This window comes from Solea senegalensis, unplaced genomic scaffold, assembly GCF_019176455.1.
Source record: "Solea senegalensis isolate Sse05_10M unplaced genomic scaffold, IFAPA_SoseM_1 scf7180000014889, whole genome shotgun sequence".
NCBI lineage: Eukaryota > Metazoa > Chordata > Actinopteri > Pleuronectiformes > Soleidae > Solea > Solea senegalensis.
Genome location: NW_025321162.1, coordinates 1 through 21739, shown reverse-complemented (window position 1 = coordinate 21739; position 21739 = coordinate 1). Strand labels below are relative to the sequence as shown.

General features: G+C 41.5%; 2 protein-coding genes across 10 annotated transcripts; one reads left to right on the top strand and one right to left on the bottom strand.

Annotated features, from left to right (window-relative positions):
* Positions 1-922: 922 nt before the first annotated feature.
* LOC122761686 (transcription elongation factor SPT5) lies at positions 923-16064 on the bottom strand. 9 transcript variants are annotated; one of them, XM_044016917.1, is made up of 31 exons: positions 15949-16064; positions 15597-15692; positions 13705-13861; positions 13477-13545; positions 13024-13029; positions 11234-11245; positions 10961-11030; positions 10533-10601; positions 10321-10386; positions 10203-10233; positions 9409-9477; positions 8832-9083; positions 8626-8715; positions 8094-8161; positions 7781-7886; positions 7592-7682; positions 7281-7417; positions 6107-6262; positions 5814-5960; positions 5568-5714; positions 5293-5418; positions 4941-5025; positions 4542-4697; positions 4354-4456; positions 4038-4165; positions 3504-3609; positions 3254-3412; positions 2970-3138; positions 2243-2440; positions 1834-1929; positions 923-1402 (listed from the first exon to the last, which is right to left on the bottom strand). In XM_044016917.1, exons 2-31 carry the CDS (start codon positions 15681-15683, stop codon positions 1262-1264), a joined length of 3297 nt encoding a protein of 1098 aa, XP_043872852.1. In that variant the 5' UTR covers positions 15684-15692; positions 15949-16064; the 3' UTR covers positions 923-1261. The 9 variants fall into 9 exon arrangements, with proteins under 9 accessions (XP_043872852.1, XP_043872853.1, XP_043872854.1 ...); XM_044016918.1 differs by having other exon boundaries at positions 15954-16064; XM_044016919.1 differs by having other exon boundaries at positions 13705-13858; positions 15949-16063.
* A 71-nt stretch (positions 16065-16135) lies between these two features.
* On the top strand, positions 16136-17357 carry LOC122761687 (TP53-regulated inhibitor of apoptosis 1-B-like). Its single transcript, XM_044016927.1, has one exon. The coding sequence runs from the start codon at positions 16606-16608 to the stop codon at positions 16828-16830; it is 225 nt and encodes a 74-aa protein (XP_043872862.1). The 5' UTR covers positions 16136-16605; the 3' UTR covers positions 16831-17357.
* Positions 17358-21739: the final 4382 nt, after the last annotated feature.

Genomic DNA, 21739 nt, shown 5'->3' with positions numbered 1-21739 from the left:
GACTGGTTTGCTGCAGCGAAACTCAACATCCTAAAAATGTTACTTCCTGTATCTTACACTTGTGATATATCAAACACATACTTCTCATTTCTTGGTCTCAAAAGTTTCTCTCACTGTGGCAAACTAAAGCACTTGCTGTGCACATTACTGGAGTGTTCCACTAGGGGGCACACCACTCAAAATTATTTAGAAGTTTGTAAATAAAAAACACTCAGGAAACATAATTGAACAACATTGTGACAAATGGCCCCCTACTGTTATTTTAACTGTTATTAACTGTGATTGCAAGTGCAGGCTGTGATACCTGTATTTCTGAGGCCACGTCCAGACGGAAACAGCAAGAAACGTAAACGCAAACTTTTTCTTTGCCGTTTTCAAAAAAAAGTTAAAAGGAAATAAAGGGAATTATGTCTGTCTGTTCACATTTCATGCAATTTCCATGTGCATATTTAGCGACTTAAAAAGTGACACATCTACTGACTTTCTGACTTTCTTTCACCCAACTGTATTTACTGTGGGTGGAGAGTCGGACACACAAACAGTCACAGACGAGCTGTGGATGTTCAGTGCAGCCGACCGTGTGTGGAACAATCACTGGTATGTTTTTGTTTATTCAAGTAAAAATAGGTTGTTTTCTCCTTCATTTATTTCACGATTCAACACATTTGTGTGTGAAACCTCTATAGACAGGACGTGTTCTAGTGATATCTAGGGTCTTTTCAGACTGACTTTTAGTTACTTTTCATTGACAGTACTTGGTAAAACTGTCAAATAATCTCCAAACACAAGACAATGAATGACAGCGCAAGAGAGCTGGGAATATGACTTTCTTAAAATATCGTATTCTCTGTCGTCACGGAAACACGACTGCATGACACGTGAAAGAGCCGCGTTGCTACAAAAGCAAAAGCAGAAATATGGATTGACTGGTTCACACTTTATTGACGATACATAGATGCGTTTTTGTTGTTTTAAACTGTCCCACTCCAGGATAAACAAAACAACAATGATCTAAAAACAGACTCAGAGCACTAATAAGAAACAGTGATACTAATTAAAAAATAAAAAAAACAACAAAAAACAGAGGAGAGATTTTTGTGCTGTGCAGCGTGTATGTGTGTGACTTCTTTAAAGTTGAAAAAAATAAAAAATTTCATCAGCTCTGCAACAAAGTTTGTGTTTTCCGTACTTCCACTGCACTCTGCGTGTGTCCCACTGTCTTTCTCTGTCTCTGTCTCTGTCTCACTCATTCAGAAGCATCTCAGTGCTCCAGGCGTCCCAGGAACCTCAGGTTGAGGATCTTCAGCTGGTCGTCCAGCTCCATGCGAACAATACCATCATCTCCGTCAATGCTCAACAAGATACCTGTTGCCTCGCGGTCCTCTCCAAGAATCACCTTAACCTGCACACACAGGGACAGTAATTGCAATGGTAAAGTGATAGTTCAGGTTTTTGAAGCATGGTTGTATGAGGTACTGTCACTGCATGAGACAGAGTGAAAACACACCAGGAAAAATTGATTTTAGCAATAACAAAGGCCGGCGTTAGTCTATAATAACTAAACATTTTTAGCAATACGGGACAGAGGGGCTGCTGGTCTACTGGGCGTTAAGGTTTGGTGAAAATTAAACACGTCTGATGTGTTTGGCTCACGAAAGGTTCTAGGCAAAGGTGTAAACTGCAGTCAGCTATATGTAAGACTGTGTCAATATCTCCTACAATAACCTAAACGATAACTTAAACATTAGTCATCAACACTGCAGACTCTCAAATAAATAGGTAACTTTCCATTTTTCCCTAAACTGGGAACAACTTCTTGTTAGTGACTGTTACCTTGTTGTTCTTGGTTGGTGTGACAGGCTCTAGGTGATCACTGCTGATACTGACCACCTTCTCCGACTCCTGCATGAACACTGAACACATCCCTCCCTGCAAATACACACACAGAACATTGTTATTCATACTCATACTTTCATTTCATTCTTCACTGCCTTTGATTCCAGACTCATAAAACATGTTTTATGAGCCACCGTGACCTTTGACACTCAAATCATAACAGTCAATTCATGAGTCCAAGTGAAAGTATATATATTCTATATGAAATCCATGTACCTTTTGGGTCTCTCTATTGTAAGGTCTTGACTCCTTAAACTTTAAAACATGAAGCTATGGAGGGGAACTGTCAGAATTGGGTCGTTTACAATTATTAGTTAATGGTTGTATAAATCTGTGTTTTCCGTACCGTAACACTTCTGATGACACCGGTCTGTCCCATCAGGTCCATGAAGGAGTCCTTCACTCGGACCAGAATGTCTGTGGTCACCCAGTCGCTGCTGCCCTGCTCAATGTTAGAGCCTGGGGTGTGAGGGTTATAGCCTCCAGGAGAGGGCGCTCCAGGTGTCATGGGACTGTAACCCACAGGACTGGGACTGGGACTGGCCTGTGGAGAGAGAAATTCAAGAAATTCTCACTAAAGTGTAACAAAACATAGCACTGTTCCATGTCAAAATCAGAGAGGATTTCTGTTAAAAGCAGAGTCTATTACCTTTCTGACAATTGTATATAGTACATCCATATATTCTAATGGTGATAAGTGTGATAAACATATATTCATATATCATAGATGTAAGTAGGTGTAGATTTTACAGGGTGAACGTTTTGTTAAAATCAGTGTATACTGGTGTCCCAGAGGGCAACCATGTTTTCATTATGCATGTCCCTGCCTGTCTCGGTGTATTGCTCGATGCAGCACTGACTGACAAACTCTTGAACTTGTTATGCTGAGGCTCTGTCACTTCAGTATCGAGCCTGAGCTCAGAACAAGACACAGCCAACATTGACAAAAGACCCATCTGTTTTATTCAGACACATGCCAAGTAAAATATTCCAGGTAAAATGATGGAACCTGAATATAATACTGATTTATGTCAGGTTTCCTCCTTCCCATTTACAACAGACACATCTCCTACCTGATAAGCCATTGGGGAGGGTGTCGGATGGTAGCTGGCTGGCGAGTGCGTGTTTTGGTAGCCAACTGGTGAGGGCGCCACCTGGTGGTAGCTCTGAGGACTGGGGCTGGGCTGATAAGAGCCTTGCGGTGAAGGGGCCGCATAGGGAGAATACTGCTCTGTGTTATACCTGCAACACACAAACACAGTTTTATCAATATTGTGATGATTTAAGGACAAAAAGATGAAGAATATTTACTCAGTCATCTCTGTGTGTGTGTGTGTTTGTCTGTGCAATTACTCACATAGCAGGCGTGCCAGGTGTTTGAGGGTTGTACTGAGGGTTGACCTGCGGAGAGGGGACTTCTGGGTAACCCGGGGTCTGTGGGTTGGGTGTTCCACTGTACCCTTGCGGGGAGGGGGAAGGCTCGTCATCGTAGCCAAAGTCGTACTCTTCCTCATTTCTGTAGAAAATGATAATCTTTTAATAAAGAATGAAAGGAAATTAAAGAGAACAACTGCGCTCAAAACAGACAAACATTCATGTTGTGTTACCTGGATGGTGTGTTGGGGTTGTTGGGGTCCCAGGCTCCGCTCTGACCTGGCGTTCTGCTCCCATCATGCAGTGGCGTCTGAGAGCCGTAGTGAGGCGTACGGCTTCCTGTTACAGAAACGCAGTCACGTCATTATTAACATTTAAAGCTGCTGATTCTGTTGTTTTCATCAACTCTGATACATGATACACTGTATGTAAATCAACATTAAGATCATTATGAAAGCATGGCAACACCTTGACAATTATAATGGCAAGTTCACACTGAACATACAGAGATTTTGTATTTAATACAGTGTTAATTCATGTGAATGTGGTCACTGGATCATTTGTGTTAATTGCATTACTCACACAAGTGTCATACAAATGTTATGCTCAATTTCAAATATTTAACTTTACATTGACTTCTCACTGATCTCATCATGGAAAAAGTTTGCATTGTGAACATAAAAGCAAACGAAACACCTGTGACTTAACACATGAAACTAATGACACAACAAAACAAAAAAAGTAATTGGTAAAATGGTGCCTCTTACCGTCGTGCAGTGGTGTCTGAGAGCCGTACATCGGCGTTCTGGAGCCGGTGCCATACATGGGAGTCTGGGAGCCGTACATCGGCGTGCGTCCATGTGCCGACGTCATTCCGCCGTGTCTCTTAGCTCCCCTGGAGGGAGGGATCAGTGTAGTGTTAGAAACTCATGGTAATACATCAAAAGGAAACCTCAAACAAGAGTGAAAGTGGCAACAGCTGTAAGTAATACTTAGATCAAAAGTAATTTATTGACGTGAAGTGAAGCAATGAGTGAAGAAAAAACATGAACACAGTATGGAAAATTAAAGCAGAGTATGTACATGGTGGTCAGGCGCTGTCTGTCCACAGAAATGGTCTGACAAGTGGAGTGAAGTTCCACTCGGGCCGTTGACTCCGTTGCGTCCTTAACCACCCCAATGTATCCTGGGCCACAGAGGAAAAATTCATCAGCATCAGCATTTAACAAGGATTGATGAATTTGTGACAACACACGTTGTCACCATTTTACCTTTGTAAGGACCCTGCGAGATACGAACTGTCTGACCAATCAGTTCATTGTCTCTCCGTCCTCTGCCCCTTCCCATTCCTCCTCCAGGGCCGCCGCCGCCGCCGCCACCACCTCCTCCTCCTCCTCCTCCTCCTCCTCCTCCTCTCTGCTGCGCACCTGGAGGGCAATGACAGAGGACCATGTTGAAAGCACCATTAGTGAACAACTGTGCTTCATATGGCCACTAAACAACATTTTAATTATTTTTTAATGACATGCAACACGAGGATCCTTGTCCTAAAGGTTCTTAAAGGAGACTTGACTAAAGATGATGCTGGGACCTTGAGCTCAGCTCAATCTTATCTGCTCATCTAACATCAACAAAACAGCAGGAAAAAACGTCTTTGTTCTATCACTTACCTCCTCCACCATGGTGCATGGGGCTGCTGATGCGAGGACTCATTGGAGCGAATCCTCCCACAGTGAAGTTGGTCACATCTCTTGGCTGAAAGAGAAAATAAATAAAGATCAGATTTCTATGGTTGCTCAATCCTTACAGCCCACACTAAATATTTGAGTGAGTTCAAAAGTGCATTAAGGGCTGATTATTACAAGGCATTTTATTTTCCATTTGAACACAACATATCACTGATTACTGCCGAAAAACAGGGACAGAAGTCTAAACTGTCTGTGTCCCTCATGCACTAATGTGATAACCCTGTGGCCAATAGAAGTCCAGATTTACAAATCAATCAGCCAATCAGATGCAGACCTTGGATCCACCCGCTAACACCAGATGTCGCGTCTTGCAGACAAACATGCCTCCGTTCTCCACCAGCTTCTTGCAGTGAAGGAAGGCAAAGCCTCGGAACAGGTGTCGAATTTCGCCTTCGCGGCCCTGCAGCAGAGACACATTATCACACATTAGAGTGCTGTTGGTACATTTCATGTTACTTTCTTGGCAAAAATGAGCAGGAACAGGTGACATCAGACAAGCGGTCTTCTGCCTTAACAGAACATTATCAGATCAATGAGCAGTGTCCTTACAGAGTGCGGCCCGTCGATGACCTTCACAATGTCCTTGACATGGATGTTGTTCTGCTCCGAGTCGAGCGCAACAGCAAAGCGGTTGTCTTTCCTACGGTTCACTGCCTGGTGACGCACTGTTAGCACCTTCCCGTGCATGTTCAACACCTGTGGGACACACAAATCGTTCAATTAACATTCACTTCTACCTTCAGTGTCTGCTGACCTGTGACTTGCTGCCCTTTACATCCCCGATGAGACTCTTACTTGGAATGTCTCTCTCTCCAAACGGACAATGACTCCAACTGTCTGTGGGTCAAGTTGAACCAGCTCTCCCCATTCATGCTGTCCCCCAGCATCGACACCAGACGCCGTCTCTGAGCAAAGCTGCAGGTCTCTAGGTAACACCTTCAACTGTGCGCACACACATAAATATGCTTTTTTTCCCCAGTGGTGAGAAATACTTGCAGGAGTCTGCACAGTTTTGATTCTGCCTTGTTACGTTGCCTTGACACATCTGAGTAAATTGCCAGTCTCTATCACATGATGTGAAAATTTACCTCGTGCATGGTGAGGTCGGAGAAGAGTATGACAAAGTTTTCTTCCACTCTGACGATGAGACCGGTGTCTCCTTCGTAACGCCCAGCGATCACCTTAACATGGTCGCCCATACGGAAGTATTTACGCAACTCGTGAGCTGGGAACTCCAGAGGGTCCTGCATCAAAACACACACACAGAGGAGGAGAAAGACAAGTGAGACGAGTATGTTCAGCTTTGGTGCTTTAATAAGGAGTTTGTTTTTAGGTCCTGGTTAGACACGGCTCATGTTGCAGAAAGCTTTTTTAATTCATTATAAACCTGTCATCTTAAGTTAAACACCGGATGTAACTAAACTGTGCAGATCCAAAACACAGAAGCCATCCAATCCAGACCTGGTCCTATAAACTATTACTCACTTTTAGAGCCTTTAGGGCCAAGAAATAAACAGTGGTGTGAGTTTTTGGACTGTGGGAGGAAGCCGGACAACCCAGAGAAAACCCCTCCACACACAGGGAGAACATGCAAACTCCATGCAAAAGGACCTTGTACCAGACGGGGCTCGATCCCAGGTCTTCTTGCTGCAAAGGCAAGAGTGCTAACCACTACACCAATCGTGTGGCCCCAAATGATAATCCAATGTAATATATGTGTATAAGTTCAAATGAAAACTAAAAATAATGACAAGATCAATTAATGAAACTTTCTTTCATTTGAAAGTCAGTTGTTGACTAAATTCAGACACTGAACCCCTAACACACTAACCCTCTATTAGACATTATGATGTTATGGGCCTTGGCTTGAGGATATTTTCTTTAGTTGTACCAATCTGAACTTAGAATGAACGAACCCAACATAGGGCTTCATGTGGAAATACCTTTGCACGTGTACAGGCACACAGAAATTTGATCATTAGGCTTGTGTGGGTGGGTGGGTGTGTGAGTAGAAAATAAGAAAAAAATAATGTGGGTGAGGTTTGTCCGAGTCACAACACTATTGGTTTTGATAATTTGCCATTAAAGATTAACTGGTTAAAGTTATCAGAAGATCTGGTCAGGTCTGGGCCTCGCGACCCGGTTTGGATCCATCATCTCAGATTTTCAGGGACGTTTCAAGGATTGGCAGAAATTTTTCGGCCCCACAAAGAACTCTTCAGACATTATCTGTGTGTTTTAAGTGCGAGAGTGTGTGAGTACCTTAAGGTCTTCATGTTTGGGCATGATGGTGATCTTGTTGCCGTCCACACTCAGGATTTTTCCCTGTAGGTTGATCAACTCTCCCTCACACACCTCCACATTGTCACCAGCTTGCAGGTTGTGTTCACGCTCCTTACCTGTAAGTGTGCAACACAAATTTCACCTTTAGACTTGATAAAAAACTGACGCTCATGAAGAGTGATAGTATACACATGGACTGAACACCAATAGAAGTTTGAAACATCACTAGGTTCTGATCATCTTCAGCTTGACCATTATTCGTCAGCTCACCTTTTGATAACATGGCATACCTGACTCTGTGACAACCTCCAGGTCGATTCCTTCGGGCTGGTCTTCAAACTTCTCCAGCTCAGACAGAGTGGGCTTCACGCCATCTGTGATCTGATGCAATAAATAAATAAATAAATAAATAAATAAATGTGATACGTTTCACTCATCAGTTTAAGGATGTAACCATAGACCAGATCTGTCATTCTCACCACAGCAGACATGGCAAAACTTTTAAACAAGAATCCTTTGCGGCTGTAACGGTTCCCCTCGAAGATCATGAAGTCTCCATCATGGCTGACCTCCCCGCCCAGGGACCTACGAATCAAATCATCATCATCACTTTCAAAATAACCATCGAAACAGTAATGTGTATTAGTGTGGATGACGTGTCATGTATTTGACACTATATCTGAAATAGAAACATGCAACACCTGTTTCTGGGAAAGTTTATGTTGATTATGAAGTCACACTAACCGTGGAGGTGCAACCAACCACTTCAATTCAATTCAATTTTGTGTGTACCTGATCTTCTCAGCATCAAACAGCCTCTGAGCAGGCCTCTTGTACTTCTTCTTTGAGAACCAATCTTTCTAGAGTACAAAGACATGCAGTTTCAGTTTATTCAGTTTCAGTCAACTGTGAAACACACACTATATCATGTATAGAATTTATATAATTGGTTCCTGCTGGGCAATTGCTATGTAAGGGAGTAAGCATCTACTACTATTCTCCAGGCTTCTTCTACTCCTCTTCCACTAAAGTTTCACTGTAAAAAAAAGTACTCTGAGTAACCCAAACAACAAAAGTTATAAGAATAAAAGAGAATGGCTACTTTGGAGCTTCACATGTTAATCATAATTTAATAAAGAGATGTGGTTGGAAGAAGATATTTTTTCTAATCTTTTTTATAAGTTGAGTTTATTAGTGATCGGGCAGTGAAAGTAAGACACATTTCTTTGTAATTTATTGTTTTTGCACATGACAATAAAGCATTTGAATCTTCTTAATCATTTGATTGGGAGGCAAGATAAGCGTGAGTGAGAGTTTGCTGTACCAGACTCATCTTGGCCTTGATTCGGGCCAGGTCTATTCGCGGGATCATCTTCAGGGAGATTGTGTTCTGACTCAGCTCCACATAATCAACCTGAAGAGAAAGAAAGCATGAAACCCATGAAATCAAACAAAAGCTGAACGTGTTTGAATTAACTTAGCTGTAAAACATAGAAAATGTTTCTATGGGTTGGTAGCGTTAGTTGGTACCTGAGCGATGTCGTCCCTGTACAGGCCTCTCTTCAGTCGCACCCAGGACTTGGGCTTCAGGTTGGTGACCTCTTTGACGACCTTGAGGACATCTGTCATTTCTTTGATGGGAACCATCTGCTGGTTCCAGAAGCCCATTCTCAGGTTCCCGATGCCCTCGATGGCTGACTTGACATGCGTCTGTTTGTATGACTCCACGTAGATGTAGCCTTTAACATGATCAGGGGCGACCACGGATTTAATCTGCAGTGGCTGTGGGGTGTGTGATGAGTAATCTGATTATAAAAGCAGGAAGCCTCAAAGTTTCCGCACATATACTTTATTCATTACGACCCTAATCTTTTCACATCATTGGCCGCTGAATCATCAGCATTTACATCACAAGAGTAAACACAATTCCAGCCAACGACAGTCAACAACCAACCTACAGTGCGACCAACAGCTTGAATAAAGCATGTTTTCACATTTTAATCCGAAAGACAGAAGCAAACATTGTCAGTGTCACATCTTCGCGGGGTCTGCATGAAAGTAATTAAACATGTCATAAAATGTAATAAAACAGGTAACAGTTGCTTACTGTGTCAGTGAACTGGTAGGCAATGAACTTCCTCATCAATGCAATGGCTGTCGCTCGCTCTTCTCCAATCTGTCAAGGAAGAAAATACAAGGTCAGGACATATGTGTATTTTCTAACTGAAGTGAAGTAAGTGTGTCTGTGTGTGTATCTGAGTAATAACGTGTGTGTGCTGCGGCTGAATGCCCAACTCTGTGCCAATTAACCAGTGTGACTCGGTATTCTAAACCAGGGATGCATTACTCCTCCCTGCTGCCGCCACATGTCTCTCCACCAAGACACCTGAATCACCTTATTTGTTATAGAAGTTCAGCTCCTTGTCTGTGGTGGTGACATACTTTTGATTATCATGTGTACCACTACACTTTGCCTTTGTCTAACAGAAAATGAGTCAGTGTTTTTATTCTAGGGCATTCTAGGGTTTTTGATGGTTCTGGAGTTTTTCCACACATTTGGGGTAAAGGTTTGCAGTTCAATACTGATTTTGTTTTGTACACATCAGAGGATTTTTATGTTAACACTCCAGGTATTTATGATTGTTTTGATGTATTTTTCTGAGAGTAGTGAGGCTTTTATTTCTCATTTATTTTTCGTTAAGTTAGATAAGCTCTGTTTTAAAGACAGTTCTGTTTCTCTCATGTTGTAGTCTTGTCTCACATCTTTTGGTTTTGCCCAATATTGCAGTGTAAATAAATACATTCTTTTAAATCAATACTAGCTGGTTTTTATGTTAAATTTCTTATGAGCTGTGTGTAACTGTATGAGTGTGTGTATGTGTGTGTATAAAGGTTACACACCTTACACTTCACTGTCCACAGGTTTGGATCCCTGATGGCAACAAACACATTTTAACATTAAAGCACAGATACTGATCTAGATGTCAATTGGTGAATGAGTGTTTTTTTTTTTACATACTTGACACCAGGAAGCAGCTGCTGCTGTGTGATGTCATCCGACAGTTCCTCAGAGCCTCCAGAGTGACTGTGCACCACAGAGGAAGAGAAGCAACAGTTAACATTATTATTCTGAAAATCCGGGTGACGTTCAGCAGTTGCGAGAAAACATCAAAACGAAAAGCCTTCAGAAATAGATTAAATTAAAAACTGACTATCAAGAAATTTACTCACTGCTCTCCTCCTGAGGACTTGGCATATTTCCTCATGTAATATTCACCCAGAGCCTCCTCTCTGGAGTCTCTGTAACACATCAACACACACACACAGTTGGACAATGAGACACAAAAATACATTTAATCAAAGATCTGTGAAAGAAATAATATGAGCAATGTTTAGAATGTTTAGAAAGTATCTTCACAAAGACATGCACCTGGAGTCTGTTTTCCATTAACTCCAGTAAGAACATGAGCTGTTCAGCTGATGGAGATAAACTAGTGTTTATTGACCACATACGAAAAAGAACAAGGTTCAAAATATCCCTGCAAAAACATTATCAACCCAGGGCTTTCATTTTTTCACATTCTGTGAATCTTGGTGTAGCTTTCACATTATATTACCTGCTATACTTGTCATGTATGCAACAAATAATTGTCTGTTACCTCCAGAGGTTCTGTAGCCGCCTGGATCCAGAGTGATCCTCGTCCAAAACCACATGGTCGATGTTTGACACTACACAGGAGAGAAAATAGGGTTAATTTGATATCAAATGAATGGTTTGATACACCCCAGGGACACTCCTAGTGTAGTCAGCACTGTGTCATTAACTCATGCAAACACAATTCAATAAATGTTTAACGATTCCTTTACTGAGGATATCAAAATTAAAAAGTAAATGATTGTGACTGTTAAAGAAAAAAAAAAAGTAGATTTACCTTCAGCCTCCTCTGCTCGTGGTCAATCGGAGAGTAGAAGAAGAAGGTAAGAGGGTATGGGCAAAGTAGAAAAAGAAAAGGAAATGAGGAAGCATCAAAGAGAAGGGAGGAGGGATAAATGCAGGGGGGAAAAGTGGATAGAGAAAAAGATCAAAAGTCAGAAAGAGGGAGGAGGTGAAAAGGTCAGCAGCGAGCGGAGGAAGAGAAAAAGAGAGACCAAGAGAAGAGAAGAAAAGTTGAAGGAGGGAGCAGCAGGACAAATGAAGGAAGAGTAGCAGTAGGAGCCAGACACGTCACAAAGGAGCAGAGTCACAGCAGCGACACAAACCAAGATGGGAGAAAAAAAAACAACAGAAACAAACACATTAATGTGACTGCAGAGCATATAGAAGCATGAAGCCAATGAAAGGTTCAATGTTCATGGATGAAGTGGAGTAGAAATAAAACGCCACCACGGGTGGGAATCACAGGCTACCTCACAATACGTTGCGATACGTGCCATAAAATCATGATTCAACGATTCTGTGATAATCAATAATCAATAATATATCTGTCCAAGTCAAGAAAACGTGAATGCAGTATTTCCCTATTTTTTAACAAATAGAGTACAAAGTGAATAAAACCTATGTATTGAATGTGGATGGAGCATCTCTTAATGTAGGTTTCTCCGATATTATCATGTTGATGGTTTTCATTATCAGGATAATCATGAATGGGGAAACTGTTACCACTTCATGTGTGTGGCTTGCAAAAGCTCTCTAGCCTGCCTTTATTTTCAAGAACCACAAGGAGGAGCCTTCACTTCCTAGTCAATCAAGGACATTATGCTCAATAATGATCTTTTGTCGATACATTGCAGAGCTAAACGGCGAGACTGTAACTGCTTGTTTTGTTTCTACTGCACTGCCACCTGTGGTGAGGTTGTACGTTACCATGTGCAACATGTAAAGCTTTGACCACATTCATTAGCATGTATGTATGAATGAATGAATGAATTAATGAATAAATGAATAAATGAATAAATAAACGTGACAGGTTTGCTACTAGGCCGCAAGTCAGGCAAATGATCACACTTGGTTCTCTGAAGGTGGAATCACTTATCACAGATCAGGATTAAAACTAAGCAGCTGAAATATTAGTGCGCATCTGGATACGGAGTCACACTCCACATATACTGTGAGTGTGTGAAACCATCTTTTATTGTCTGTGTGCCTACATTTTTTGATGTACTGATACATAGTCAGTATGTTATCAGTATGTTGATCTCCCAGTGCTGAGAAGCAGCAGGGGGTTGGCAGGTGCAAGCTCAGTGATAACGTGGCTGCCAGCGAGGACAACAGGGAAAAATGTACAGAATTTTAGCCACTTAACAAAAGGCTTACCAAGTAAAATCTGTCATGGGTGAGCTTTTTGTTATGTAGCAAAAATCAGGGTTCCCTGGACCCTGTTGGCGTATTCACTGAGCGTACACTCACCTGCAAGTAACACACTGTCTATAAGTATCTCATACAAACAAACAAAAAAAACAACTAAACTATTCCTTAAATCCAGAATAAGGTGTTAAAACGTTCAATAATCATCTTCAGGTGTTGCTGTTCAAAAAGCCAAAAATGGATTTGCCCTCTGTGCTTCCTCCCATTAAGATACACATTTACACATACAGCTGTGCTGGGATGAGGTGGGGGTTAATACATTCTGGGACATGGACTTTATCAGATGGAAGAAACTGATGTTCCATCTGCTTCATCAACACATAGATATAAACAAAGGCATCAGAGCAAGAGAATTACCGTTAACTGAAGAGGACATGCATGACAGAAAGGAACACCAATAAGACAGAGAGAGTTCAGTCAGAAAACACATTGCACAGGTTTAACATGTCAACACGTTTAGGACGCGTGTTCTATTTACTTATTGATGTAAAACCGTCTAAATCAATGCAGTCCAACTTCATAAATATTGTTTGTTTAGATTGAGCACTCACATGCACAAAGCCATGATTCTGATGCTAGTGAGATGAACTAACAGTGATGCAACAGTCAGTCACACTGATTCATTTATTTACATAATGTTACAATCTGATAAACATTTTAAATCAGATTTACAGGTTATAAATAAAACCACAAGCCTGTTCATATGTTTTGGGCAGTTTTTTTAATTTCCATAATAAAAAGAGAGGCACGTTTGGCTTATGTTTACTTAATGGGTATTAGTGCCTGATATGAACAGATCCAAGTTCTCACCTTTCTCCAAGATGTCTTCAGCTCCTTCCTCCCACTGATCCTCCTCATCCTCATACTCATCATCCACGTCTGCAAAGAAAGGAAACAAAGAATGGACACGTTTAAGCTCTACTCATCCCTATGAGGCAACAGGTAAGAAAGCAGAGCATGGAGACACTAGGGAGGACAAGGACAGACAGGGACAAGCAGAGAACAGAAAGAGGAGGGGGACAGATCCTCTGTAAATACCGGCTTCATCCAGGATGAATCCTCCGTGTCTTGGCTTCTTCCTGGGACGCTCATCATCGTCCTCCTCCTCTTCCTCATCATATTCTTCCTCGTCCTCCAGGTCCTCTCCCTCCTCCTCAGCTACCTTGTCGCTGCCCACCGGACTAGCCGTCTCCTCCAGAAAAGGAAAGACAGAGACATATAAAGTCTCAAGATTTTCCTGACCTCTCAGCATAGGATGCACAGCTTACAATTCTTGACTTCAGGGCTAAACTTGAGGGGAAACTGACTTACACTTCTGTTTGAGGAATATTACGAAAGACGGTTTGGTTGTGACGTGTCACTTTTGGGCCATTTTGGATCTGGTTCTAATTTAAAACCACTATTCGACTTGTCAAATCAGTATGAGAATATTCCAAACTAGACAGCAGATTCATTAAATGCTGCTTGGGATTTATGATGGAAACACAGCACATGATCTCCTTGTGTGCTTGCGTCCTCAGCATCTAAGATCACCTCCACGGTTGATGTCCTTTCCTTTTCAGCACCCATTCCACACTTTATTTGTACTCAACACCACAATATCAACACTGATCTTCACATTTCTTTCGTCTAAAGTTTGAAATATTATAATACTTATCATTCTTGTTCTCTCCCTGTCTCCTGCACTGATTGACAGTGGACACATCTGCATGGTCAGATTCATTAAAAACTAATTTGTAATTGTGACCAGACATGAAGTCCACATGTACTTGAATATTTGTGGACAAACTAAATTCAAACCTATGTGATCATAAGACATCAAGGACAATGCATTTATTCATTGGAATTTGAAATTTTCTATCATGAGACATCTATGGACAAAAAATAACCATTTCATGAGACTTGGATGTTACTTGGAGAGCGCTCAATATTTACTTAATTGGTACCCACAGTAGAGACATTTGAGAACCACTGCCTTGAATCATATGAGACCAGGTCCAAAAGTCAAAAACCACAATATTTAGATGTCAAATATGGAAACATGGTATAATTGAAACACTTACTCAATTATAATCAATAACTAAATTAATCGCCAACTATTAAAGAATTAAAACAAGTTTTCAGATTTTTTCTTTGGAAGTTTATTTGGAGTTAATTTGCTCCATATAACAAAGAAATCATTAAAACTAAATGTTAAGTTTTTGGAAAGAAAATGTTGAAAAATGTTGATCAGTGTTTTTCAAACTGGGAAATGATGATATTCTCAAATGCCCTGTTTTGTTCAAACTAAAATGATCCAGTTTTAATTATCTATTTAAAATTGTTAAATGGGGCACAGAAACCAGGAAATGTTCACAATAAGAAAATTTATTTTAATAATAAAATAAACACTCACACCAAAATTGTTGATTAATTTCTTAATTGATTAATCGAGTAATTGTTTCATCCCTCAATAAAATCTATACACTAAAAACCTCTAGATCTTCCACTAACCAGTAAGTCCTGGATGTTGAAATGTCCAGTTTTTCTTAAAAGTCAAACAAGTTTTAACATCAATAAACCCTTCTTTGAGCAATTAAATTAAATGTTCCCTAGCATTACGTTCCCCCTGAATTCCCGGATCTGAATCTGACTATATCGTCGTCACAGGAACAACGTGTGTGTTGTGTTTATCCACCTAAAGACAGGTGTTGTGCCAAAAAGTGATCGTCTCACACATACCAACTAAACACATGTATTTGCTATTACCACAGTCAATTTAATCCGGACATGTGCAGTTTTACACGTCATAAATAAATTCCGGGATACAGCTTTAATGGGCTACAAAGGCTTCAGTGGACCCGGATCAGTTCCTGGCAGTGGCAGACTCACTGAGCCGCTGTGTTTACGTTAATAGCGCGGTTACCACATCTAGCTAGCGGTTAGCATACCTCATTCTCCTCCACTTCCTCGGCCTCCCCGTCGCTGCTGCGGTCGCTCTGGTTGTCCGAGAAGTCACTGTCTTCGCTATCAGACATGACGTAGCCCTGGATAAACAGCAACAACGAAAAAGTAAAACACTTTGCGAGAGTTTCTTAAACGTACCCTGAGTGGCTAATATAAGCTAGCACCCAGCCTAGCAAAGCATGCTAGTGTCATTAGCATGGACGTAACGTTCCACATATCGCCATCACACTTGCAATCTAATTTCCCCTAATAAGTCCAGTGGCGGTTACAAACATGACCTAATTCAAATCACGAGTTATATCGTGTTATTTTGTCCATTAAAGTAAAAAGAATCACCTTACTTTGGTGAATGCAGTCCCTCTCACGTATTTTCGGAAAACCGCGAGATTTCGGCAGGCTGCTCAAATCTCTCGCGGGATTTGGGTGGCGATTCGTCAAGACGATACAGGGGTCTCACTCCGCCTGTTCTTCAAAAATAGTATTTTTAAATGCATATTTAACAATTACGTCTAATTTTTTTTTTACGGGAGCGGGGTGATGCTACCCTCCAGTCCGTCTTCTTAACCCCCATTTAAGTGAGAGTATCACAACATACCTAATTAGGAACTTTTCTTTTTAATCACTTCCTTAAACCCATAGCCTTTGATGTGTTCTGTATAGAATATCAAAGTCAAATGAGGCTGTGATGTTTTCCATTAAGGATTCCCTTTAAGGATTTCCCAAGGGGCAAGTTGGACGTCTTCGTGACGGTGCAGAACGTTGACCCCATAGTTTGTGGTCCACCGGGGATTTTACAGAGTAGCTTGTCTTCTCACAATATACGATCTCTGACAAGTCGTGCCTCTCGTACGTTCGACGCAGCCAATCACAGCCAGCGCCTCAAGGTTAGTGACGCAGCACAGAGCGTGCTATTACTGACGTCGCTGCCGGTTTGACAACAACCGTTGGTCGGGTTTTCTTTCGCGGTTCGTCTGTGTTCTGTTTTCAGGCGACATGAACAGCGTGGGCGAGTCCTGTACGGACCTAAAGAGGGACTACGACCAGTGCTTTAACCGCTGGTTCGCCGAGAAGTTCCTGAAGGGGGACCGGAGCGAGGACCCGTGCACCGAGACCTTCCGGAAGTACCAGCGGTGTGTACAGAAGGCCATCAAGGAGAAAGACATCCCGGTCGACGGGGTGGAGTTCATGGGTCCCAACAAGGACAAACCCGAGAGTTGAGGATGGGGGAGAGGTCACCGGTACCGGTACCGACACCCGGACACTGTGCTGCGTCCACGACTCCACTGAGCATGCGCAAAAGCGAAGTTGACGCTGCGCGTTCATAAATACCTGCTGCAGCTGAAACAGAAGAATGACGCGGCAGGTATTTGTGACGATGACGCTTTAGTTTTAGAAGTTTGCCAAACAAACAAGAAAATAAACATATCAACAACAAAAAATGTCATCCCACTTCCAGTGACGTCAGCATTTACAGTTTTTTCATCTTGGACTGAAAACTTTTGGACGTCAGAAATAAATATCTTCATATATTTTACGATTGGAGTCTTTGTTTGAGGACATCACCGTGGACACAAAAGGAACAGTGAAGGACATCTGTGTCTTCCACCTTCAGATTTAAAGAGAAGTGACATAAGTCAGAATCAGCTGCTCATGTAAATATCGATGATGCCTATGTTCTGACGAATGTCTGTAAATCTAAGTTCATTTTGTTTTTAAAATACAATTCACATTTGTTTTAAAATACACTTTGATTCAGTGAGATTTTTGTCTTATTTTTCGATTGAAGCAGCTCACAGGTGATGAAAGCAGTGCGTCACTGACTGTTTTAAAGACACCAATAAGGTCTGGTGTGACTTTTGTCTTTTTGACCCAGGGGCTGGTCTCACAGGCAGCCTGAAGATGGCTCCTCAAACCATCCAGCTATCCATCGTCTACCACTTTATCCTCCATATGAGGGTTGTGGGGCCTGGTGCCAATCCCAGTTGTGAAAGGGCAAAAGATCACCAGTCCATTGGGGGCTAACATATAGAGACGAACAACCACACACCTATGGTCAGTTTGAGTGTCCAATTAATGTCTGCATGTTTTAACATGTTGTTAGACACAAACTTTTACCTACAAAAGTAAGCAGAAACAATTGATTCAGTCAAATTAGTTTGACACAATTTATTGTTAATTTATTGTATTTATTGTGTTTCTGCTCATTGGTTTTTACATTAAATTTTTATTTTTTGTTTAGTGACATCTTGACAAACATTGCGTTATATCAAACTGATTTCATAACGCAAAATGACACTGGCAAACAATGGTGACACGCAGTGGCGATTTTGGTCTGGAAATTCTGGTGGGGCCATGCATGAACATCTTATAATGCAATCCAGGAATACCACATATAATTTTCATACATGACCTGGTTTTGTCTTTTCCCTCTTGAGAAATGATTCAATCCTCCAGCCGATGTGGTTCTAAACGTTTGATCTCCAACTGCTGCTCAAGTAGTCAAGTGCTGAATCGCACACTAGCTAGGTAATCAACTCGATTCATCATGTAATGAATGAATGAAGCAAGACCTGTGCAGTGCATGCCCTTGCTTCAAATCAGCCAATATGAAGTGGGCCCCACTGCCGAAACTGAAGTGCGCAGTGCAATCTCAGCTGTGCCACACCGAGCGAAAACGGAGGCGCAGCATCAGGCACAACCAACTATTCACATACAACTACACTACAAAGTGCCTACAGAGGAAATTGCGTTCATCAAAGGAAAACTGCAGACATTTCATTGGGGATAAAGTTGAATTTATTAAGTTGTGCTCAACAACATTTTTGACACAGGAAAACTTATAAAAGCTTATAATCCTCCCCTGCACAGCAGCGCTTTCTGGTGGGGCCGTGACCCTTGTGCAAAGACGCCATTGGACACATACACAAAAAACAAAAAAACGTAACACAATGAGCAGGTTTTTTCTACTTATGTAATGGTGGTACTACAGTGACCTTTACAGACTATTATAATTTATATAATACGTTTATATCTATAACTCCTCCCTACCTTGGTACCACCATCATTTTCACCATTTCCTAACTTTTCCGTCTTGTCTTCATAATCTATTTCCCTCTCTTTCGCATCATTTTATTTGTCATTACTTTCCTCTTTACTTTTGTGTTTGTCTTCTTTCTGCTCGATTTGATAAAGGCTTCCTTTCCCTTCATACTTGTACCTGGAATAACATCCGTCTCCCCCCGTTGTTTTCCTTTCTACTATTTTCCCTCCCGATACACTGTTGATTTTCCAGAAAACTTACTTAGTTAATACAAATTCACCACAATCAACTCATTGCTAGTGCTTCTTTTCATGATGCACGATAATATTATACTATATATTTTATAAAACATTACACTGTTATGAAACTAACACTCATCCAGCAGATATAAATTGCAGTACAGCAGTGAGAGATACAGTTGTGCCATTCACCCATTCACACCCATTCACTCACACAACGCATCTATGTGCAGCGCATTTTCTTTTTTATACCAATCTTTTTATTCGTTTTTTCTTCTCCAGACAAAACAAGGCAATTTATACAAGGCAGTAGTATCATGACATATGCATGGTAAACTGAAATTTAAACTTTAAAGAAAAGAAAACCCCAACAATAACCCTCATACCCTCCCATTGCCCACCCTCCAACTTCCCGATGAGGTTATGGTGAAGTTTACCACTGAATGGTGGTTAGTGCAGGTACAACATGACATACACCTTTTCAACCACTCACCATTCACACGCCGCAGCTGTCAGGCGCAATGTGGGGTTAAGTTGCGCCTGACAGCTCTACCACTGAGCTATTGTTGCTCCTGGTAATAATAATTCAATTTTTTATTTTTTTTTAAAAAGGTACTGAGGTACTGACACATTGTCAGTACATTGTTTGTTTCTGATAAACAACCATTGTTTCACTCTAGTGTGTCCACGTGTGTGTGTCTGGTGGGGAGGTTGGGTGGGAGGGGGATGGGCAGTACTGGCTGTTCATCATCATGAGAACAGTACTCAGATTACTGAGGAAAGTCTCTGCAGTTTGCTCTCTCAGGAGTTCACACTGACGACACCCGGTCTCCTTCTGTGGACAACACACACACACACACACACACAAATAATCTGAGTTCAAGGACAAGGATCCATGACCTCTCTGTTTTTTAAATGGGTGTTTTCCATTTCCTATTTGTGCACATCCACAGTGTCTTTTTTTCTCTGGGTTTATTTTGAAAAAGACAATACAGACAATAAATCATTTGGTGCAAAGAGCTGTTAAGCTGCTAACTAGGTTCAGTGATCGGTGCAGCAGGACTTACCCTTAAACTTAACTTAACTTAACCACTTATGGCCCTTTTCCACTATGGACCCGGGTTGCCTCGTGTCAGCACGGTTTAGGTTGCATCTCCACTACAAAAAAAGTACCTACTCAACATGGGCGGAGTCATCATTGCACGGCTGCATGAAACTGCGGTGACTTGGTTTTACACACAATTACACACAATTCTGGTACCCTGTGTGCGAAAGACATCATAGTCGCAATGTTTGCAAGTTTGATTCCACCCCTGGCTGATTGTACTTAATTCAATTGTAAGTCGCTTTGGATAAAAGCGTCTGCTAAATGACATGTAACGTAATGTAACCCACGTTTTAGGATTGTTAAGTAGTTTTAACTAATATACAGTTCGGCATTGTTCAGCTTGATTTCTGTGTCGGCGGTCTCTTACTGTGACAGCACTCTGACTAATCAGTGGCTGGCAGTCTGGAGACGTCGCGCATAGTGCGCATAGTACTCAGTGCGCTTACCAGGTACTATGCTATTGGAAACACAACTTAACCACACCATGCCGAGGCAAGGCGAGTAGAGCCGGTGGAAACATGTCATTAGGTTTTACATACCAGCACCTGGAATTTTTGTATCCAGGCGACTTTCTGGAGCCATGCAGACCTTTATCTGTTCATAGAGTTTCTTGTGTGCCTCCTCAACCTTCTGTTTTATACGAGCTTGGCATTCTACCATTGTGCTTTGTGTGTGTGTATTTTTATTTAACATGATACAGTGGGCTGAACTCTACATGCTTGGGCACAGCATGCCATCAGTGCATAACAGAACCAGGGTGGAACAAAGAAGTATGAAAGAGAAATGACCTATGTTTTAAATATTTCAATCTTTAAGTGTGTGTATTGTCATGAATCTGTGGTCAGCCTTTCACCTGGTTGAAGGACTCCGCCAGTCTCTTCAGTTTCATGTTGAGTTTGATTCCTCGGTTCTTCACAGTTATCCACTCCCACTCCTTATTGAGGACTTTGATTTCATCGGCAAAACACCTGAAGGTGGAGCTGGGACAATTCTGCTGGAGAGAGACAGAGCTTTTATTGAAGTGGACACATTTCTGAATCAGAACAGCCCTCGTTCCGACCGGGTCATGAACCTGGGACAAGAGGCAAGAGTGCCAACCACTACACCGACCGTGTGGCCCAGGTATATTAGTCATTTTCCATTTTGTGCAAGAGCAGATTCACGTGTTCCTCCGTAGTAAATAGTCTGTAACACTTTACCTTCAGTGTTGACGACCACTCAAAACACTGTACACTACAGTACACCCATCCATTCACATTCAGACATGTTCTATTACACAGCTGTTGGACTTATTCACAGGCAGCTGGTACAGTCATCAGGAGCAACCTTTGAGTTATTTGTCTTGCCACAGGGACATGTAAGAAGACAGAAGTTTCAGTGTTTTTAAAATTAAGTTTCCAAAACACTGTCAATTGTTGATTTATGAGATTGCCACACCTATATTCTTAATTCCAGTTTATACATCCTAGGTGTATTTCGACACTGATTCATTTGGATGAGGCCTCACCATGTAAGATGCCGTAGTTCCATGCTGTCAGATCTTCTGTTTTTGAAATGCAATGTTTACAGTGTCTTTTGACTAGTTTTTGTGAATTTACTGCATTGTTTGTATTAAATGTAAAACAATTTAAATTCTGAGGGGCACACTTCCAAAGTGAAATGTGATTTTGTTCTTATTGAAATGGCAGCAACTTTCATTCACTCAAGTGCAGACCAATGAAGACTTGACTGCAACACAGG

Coding starts and splice junctions, on each gene's coding strand:
- LOC122761687 (XM_044016927.1), top strand. CDS start 16,606: ATGAACAGCGTGGGCGAGTCCTGTACGGACCTAAAGAGGGACTACGAC.
- LOC122761686 (XM_044016917.1), bottom strand. CDS start 15,683: ATGTCTGATAGCGAAGACAGTGACTTCTCGGACAACCAGAGCGACCGC. Junction 9,084..9,408: donor CCTACCAGTTCACTGACACA/GTAAGCAACTGT, acceptor CACACCCCACAG/CCACTGCAGATTAAATCCGT. Junction 7,683..7,780: donor GTTTTGCCATGTCTGCTGTG/GTGAGAATGACA, acceptor TTATTGCATCAG/ATCACAGATGGCGTGAAGCC.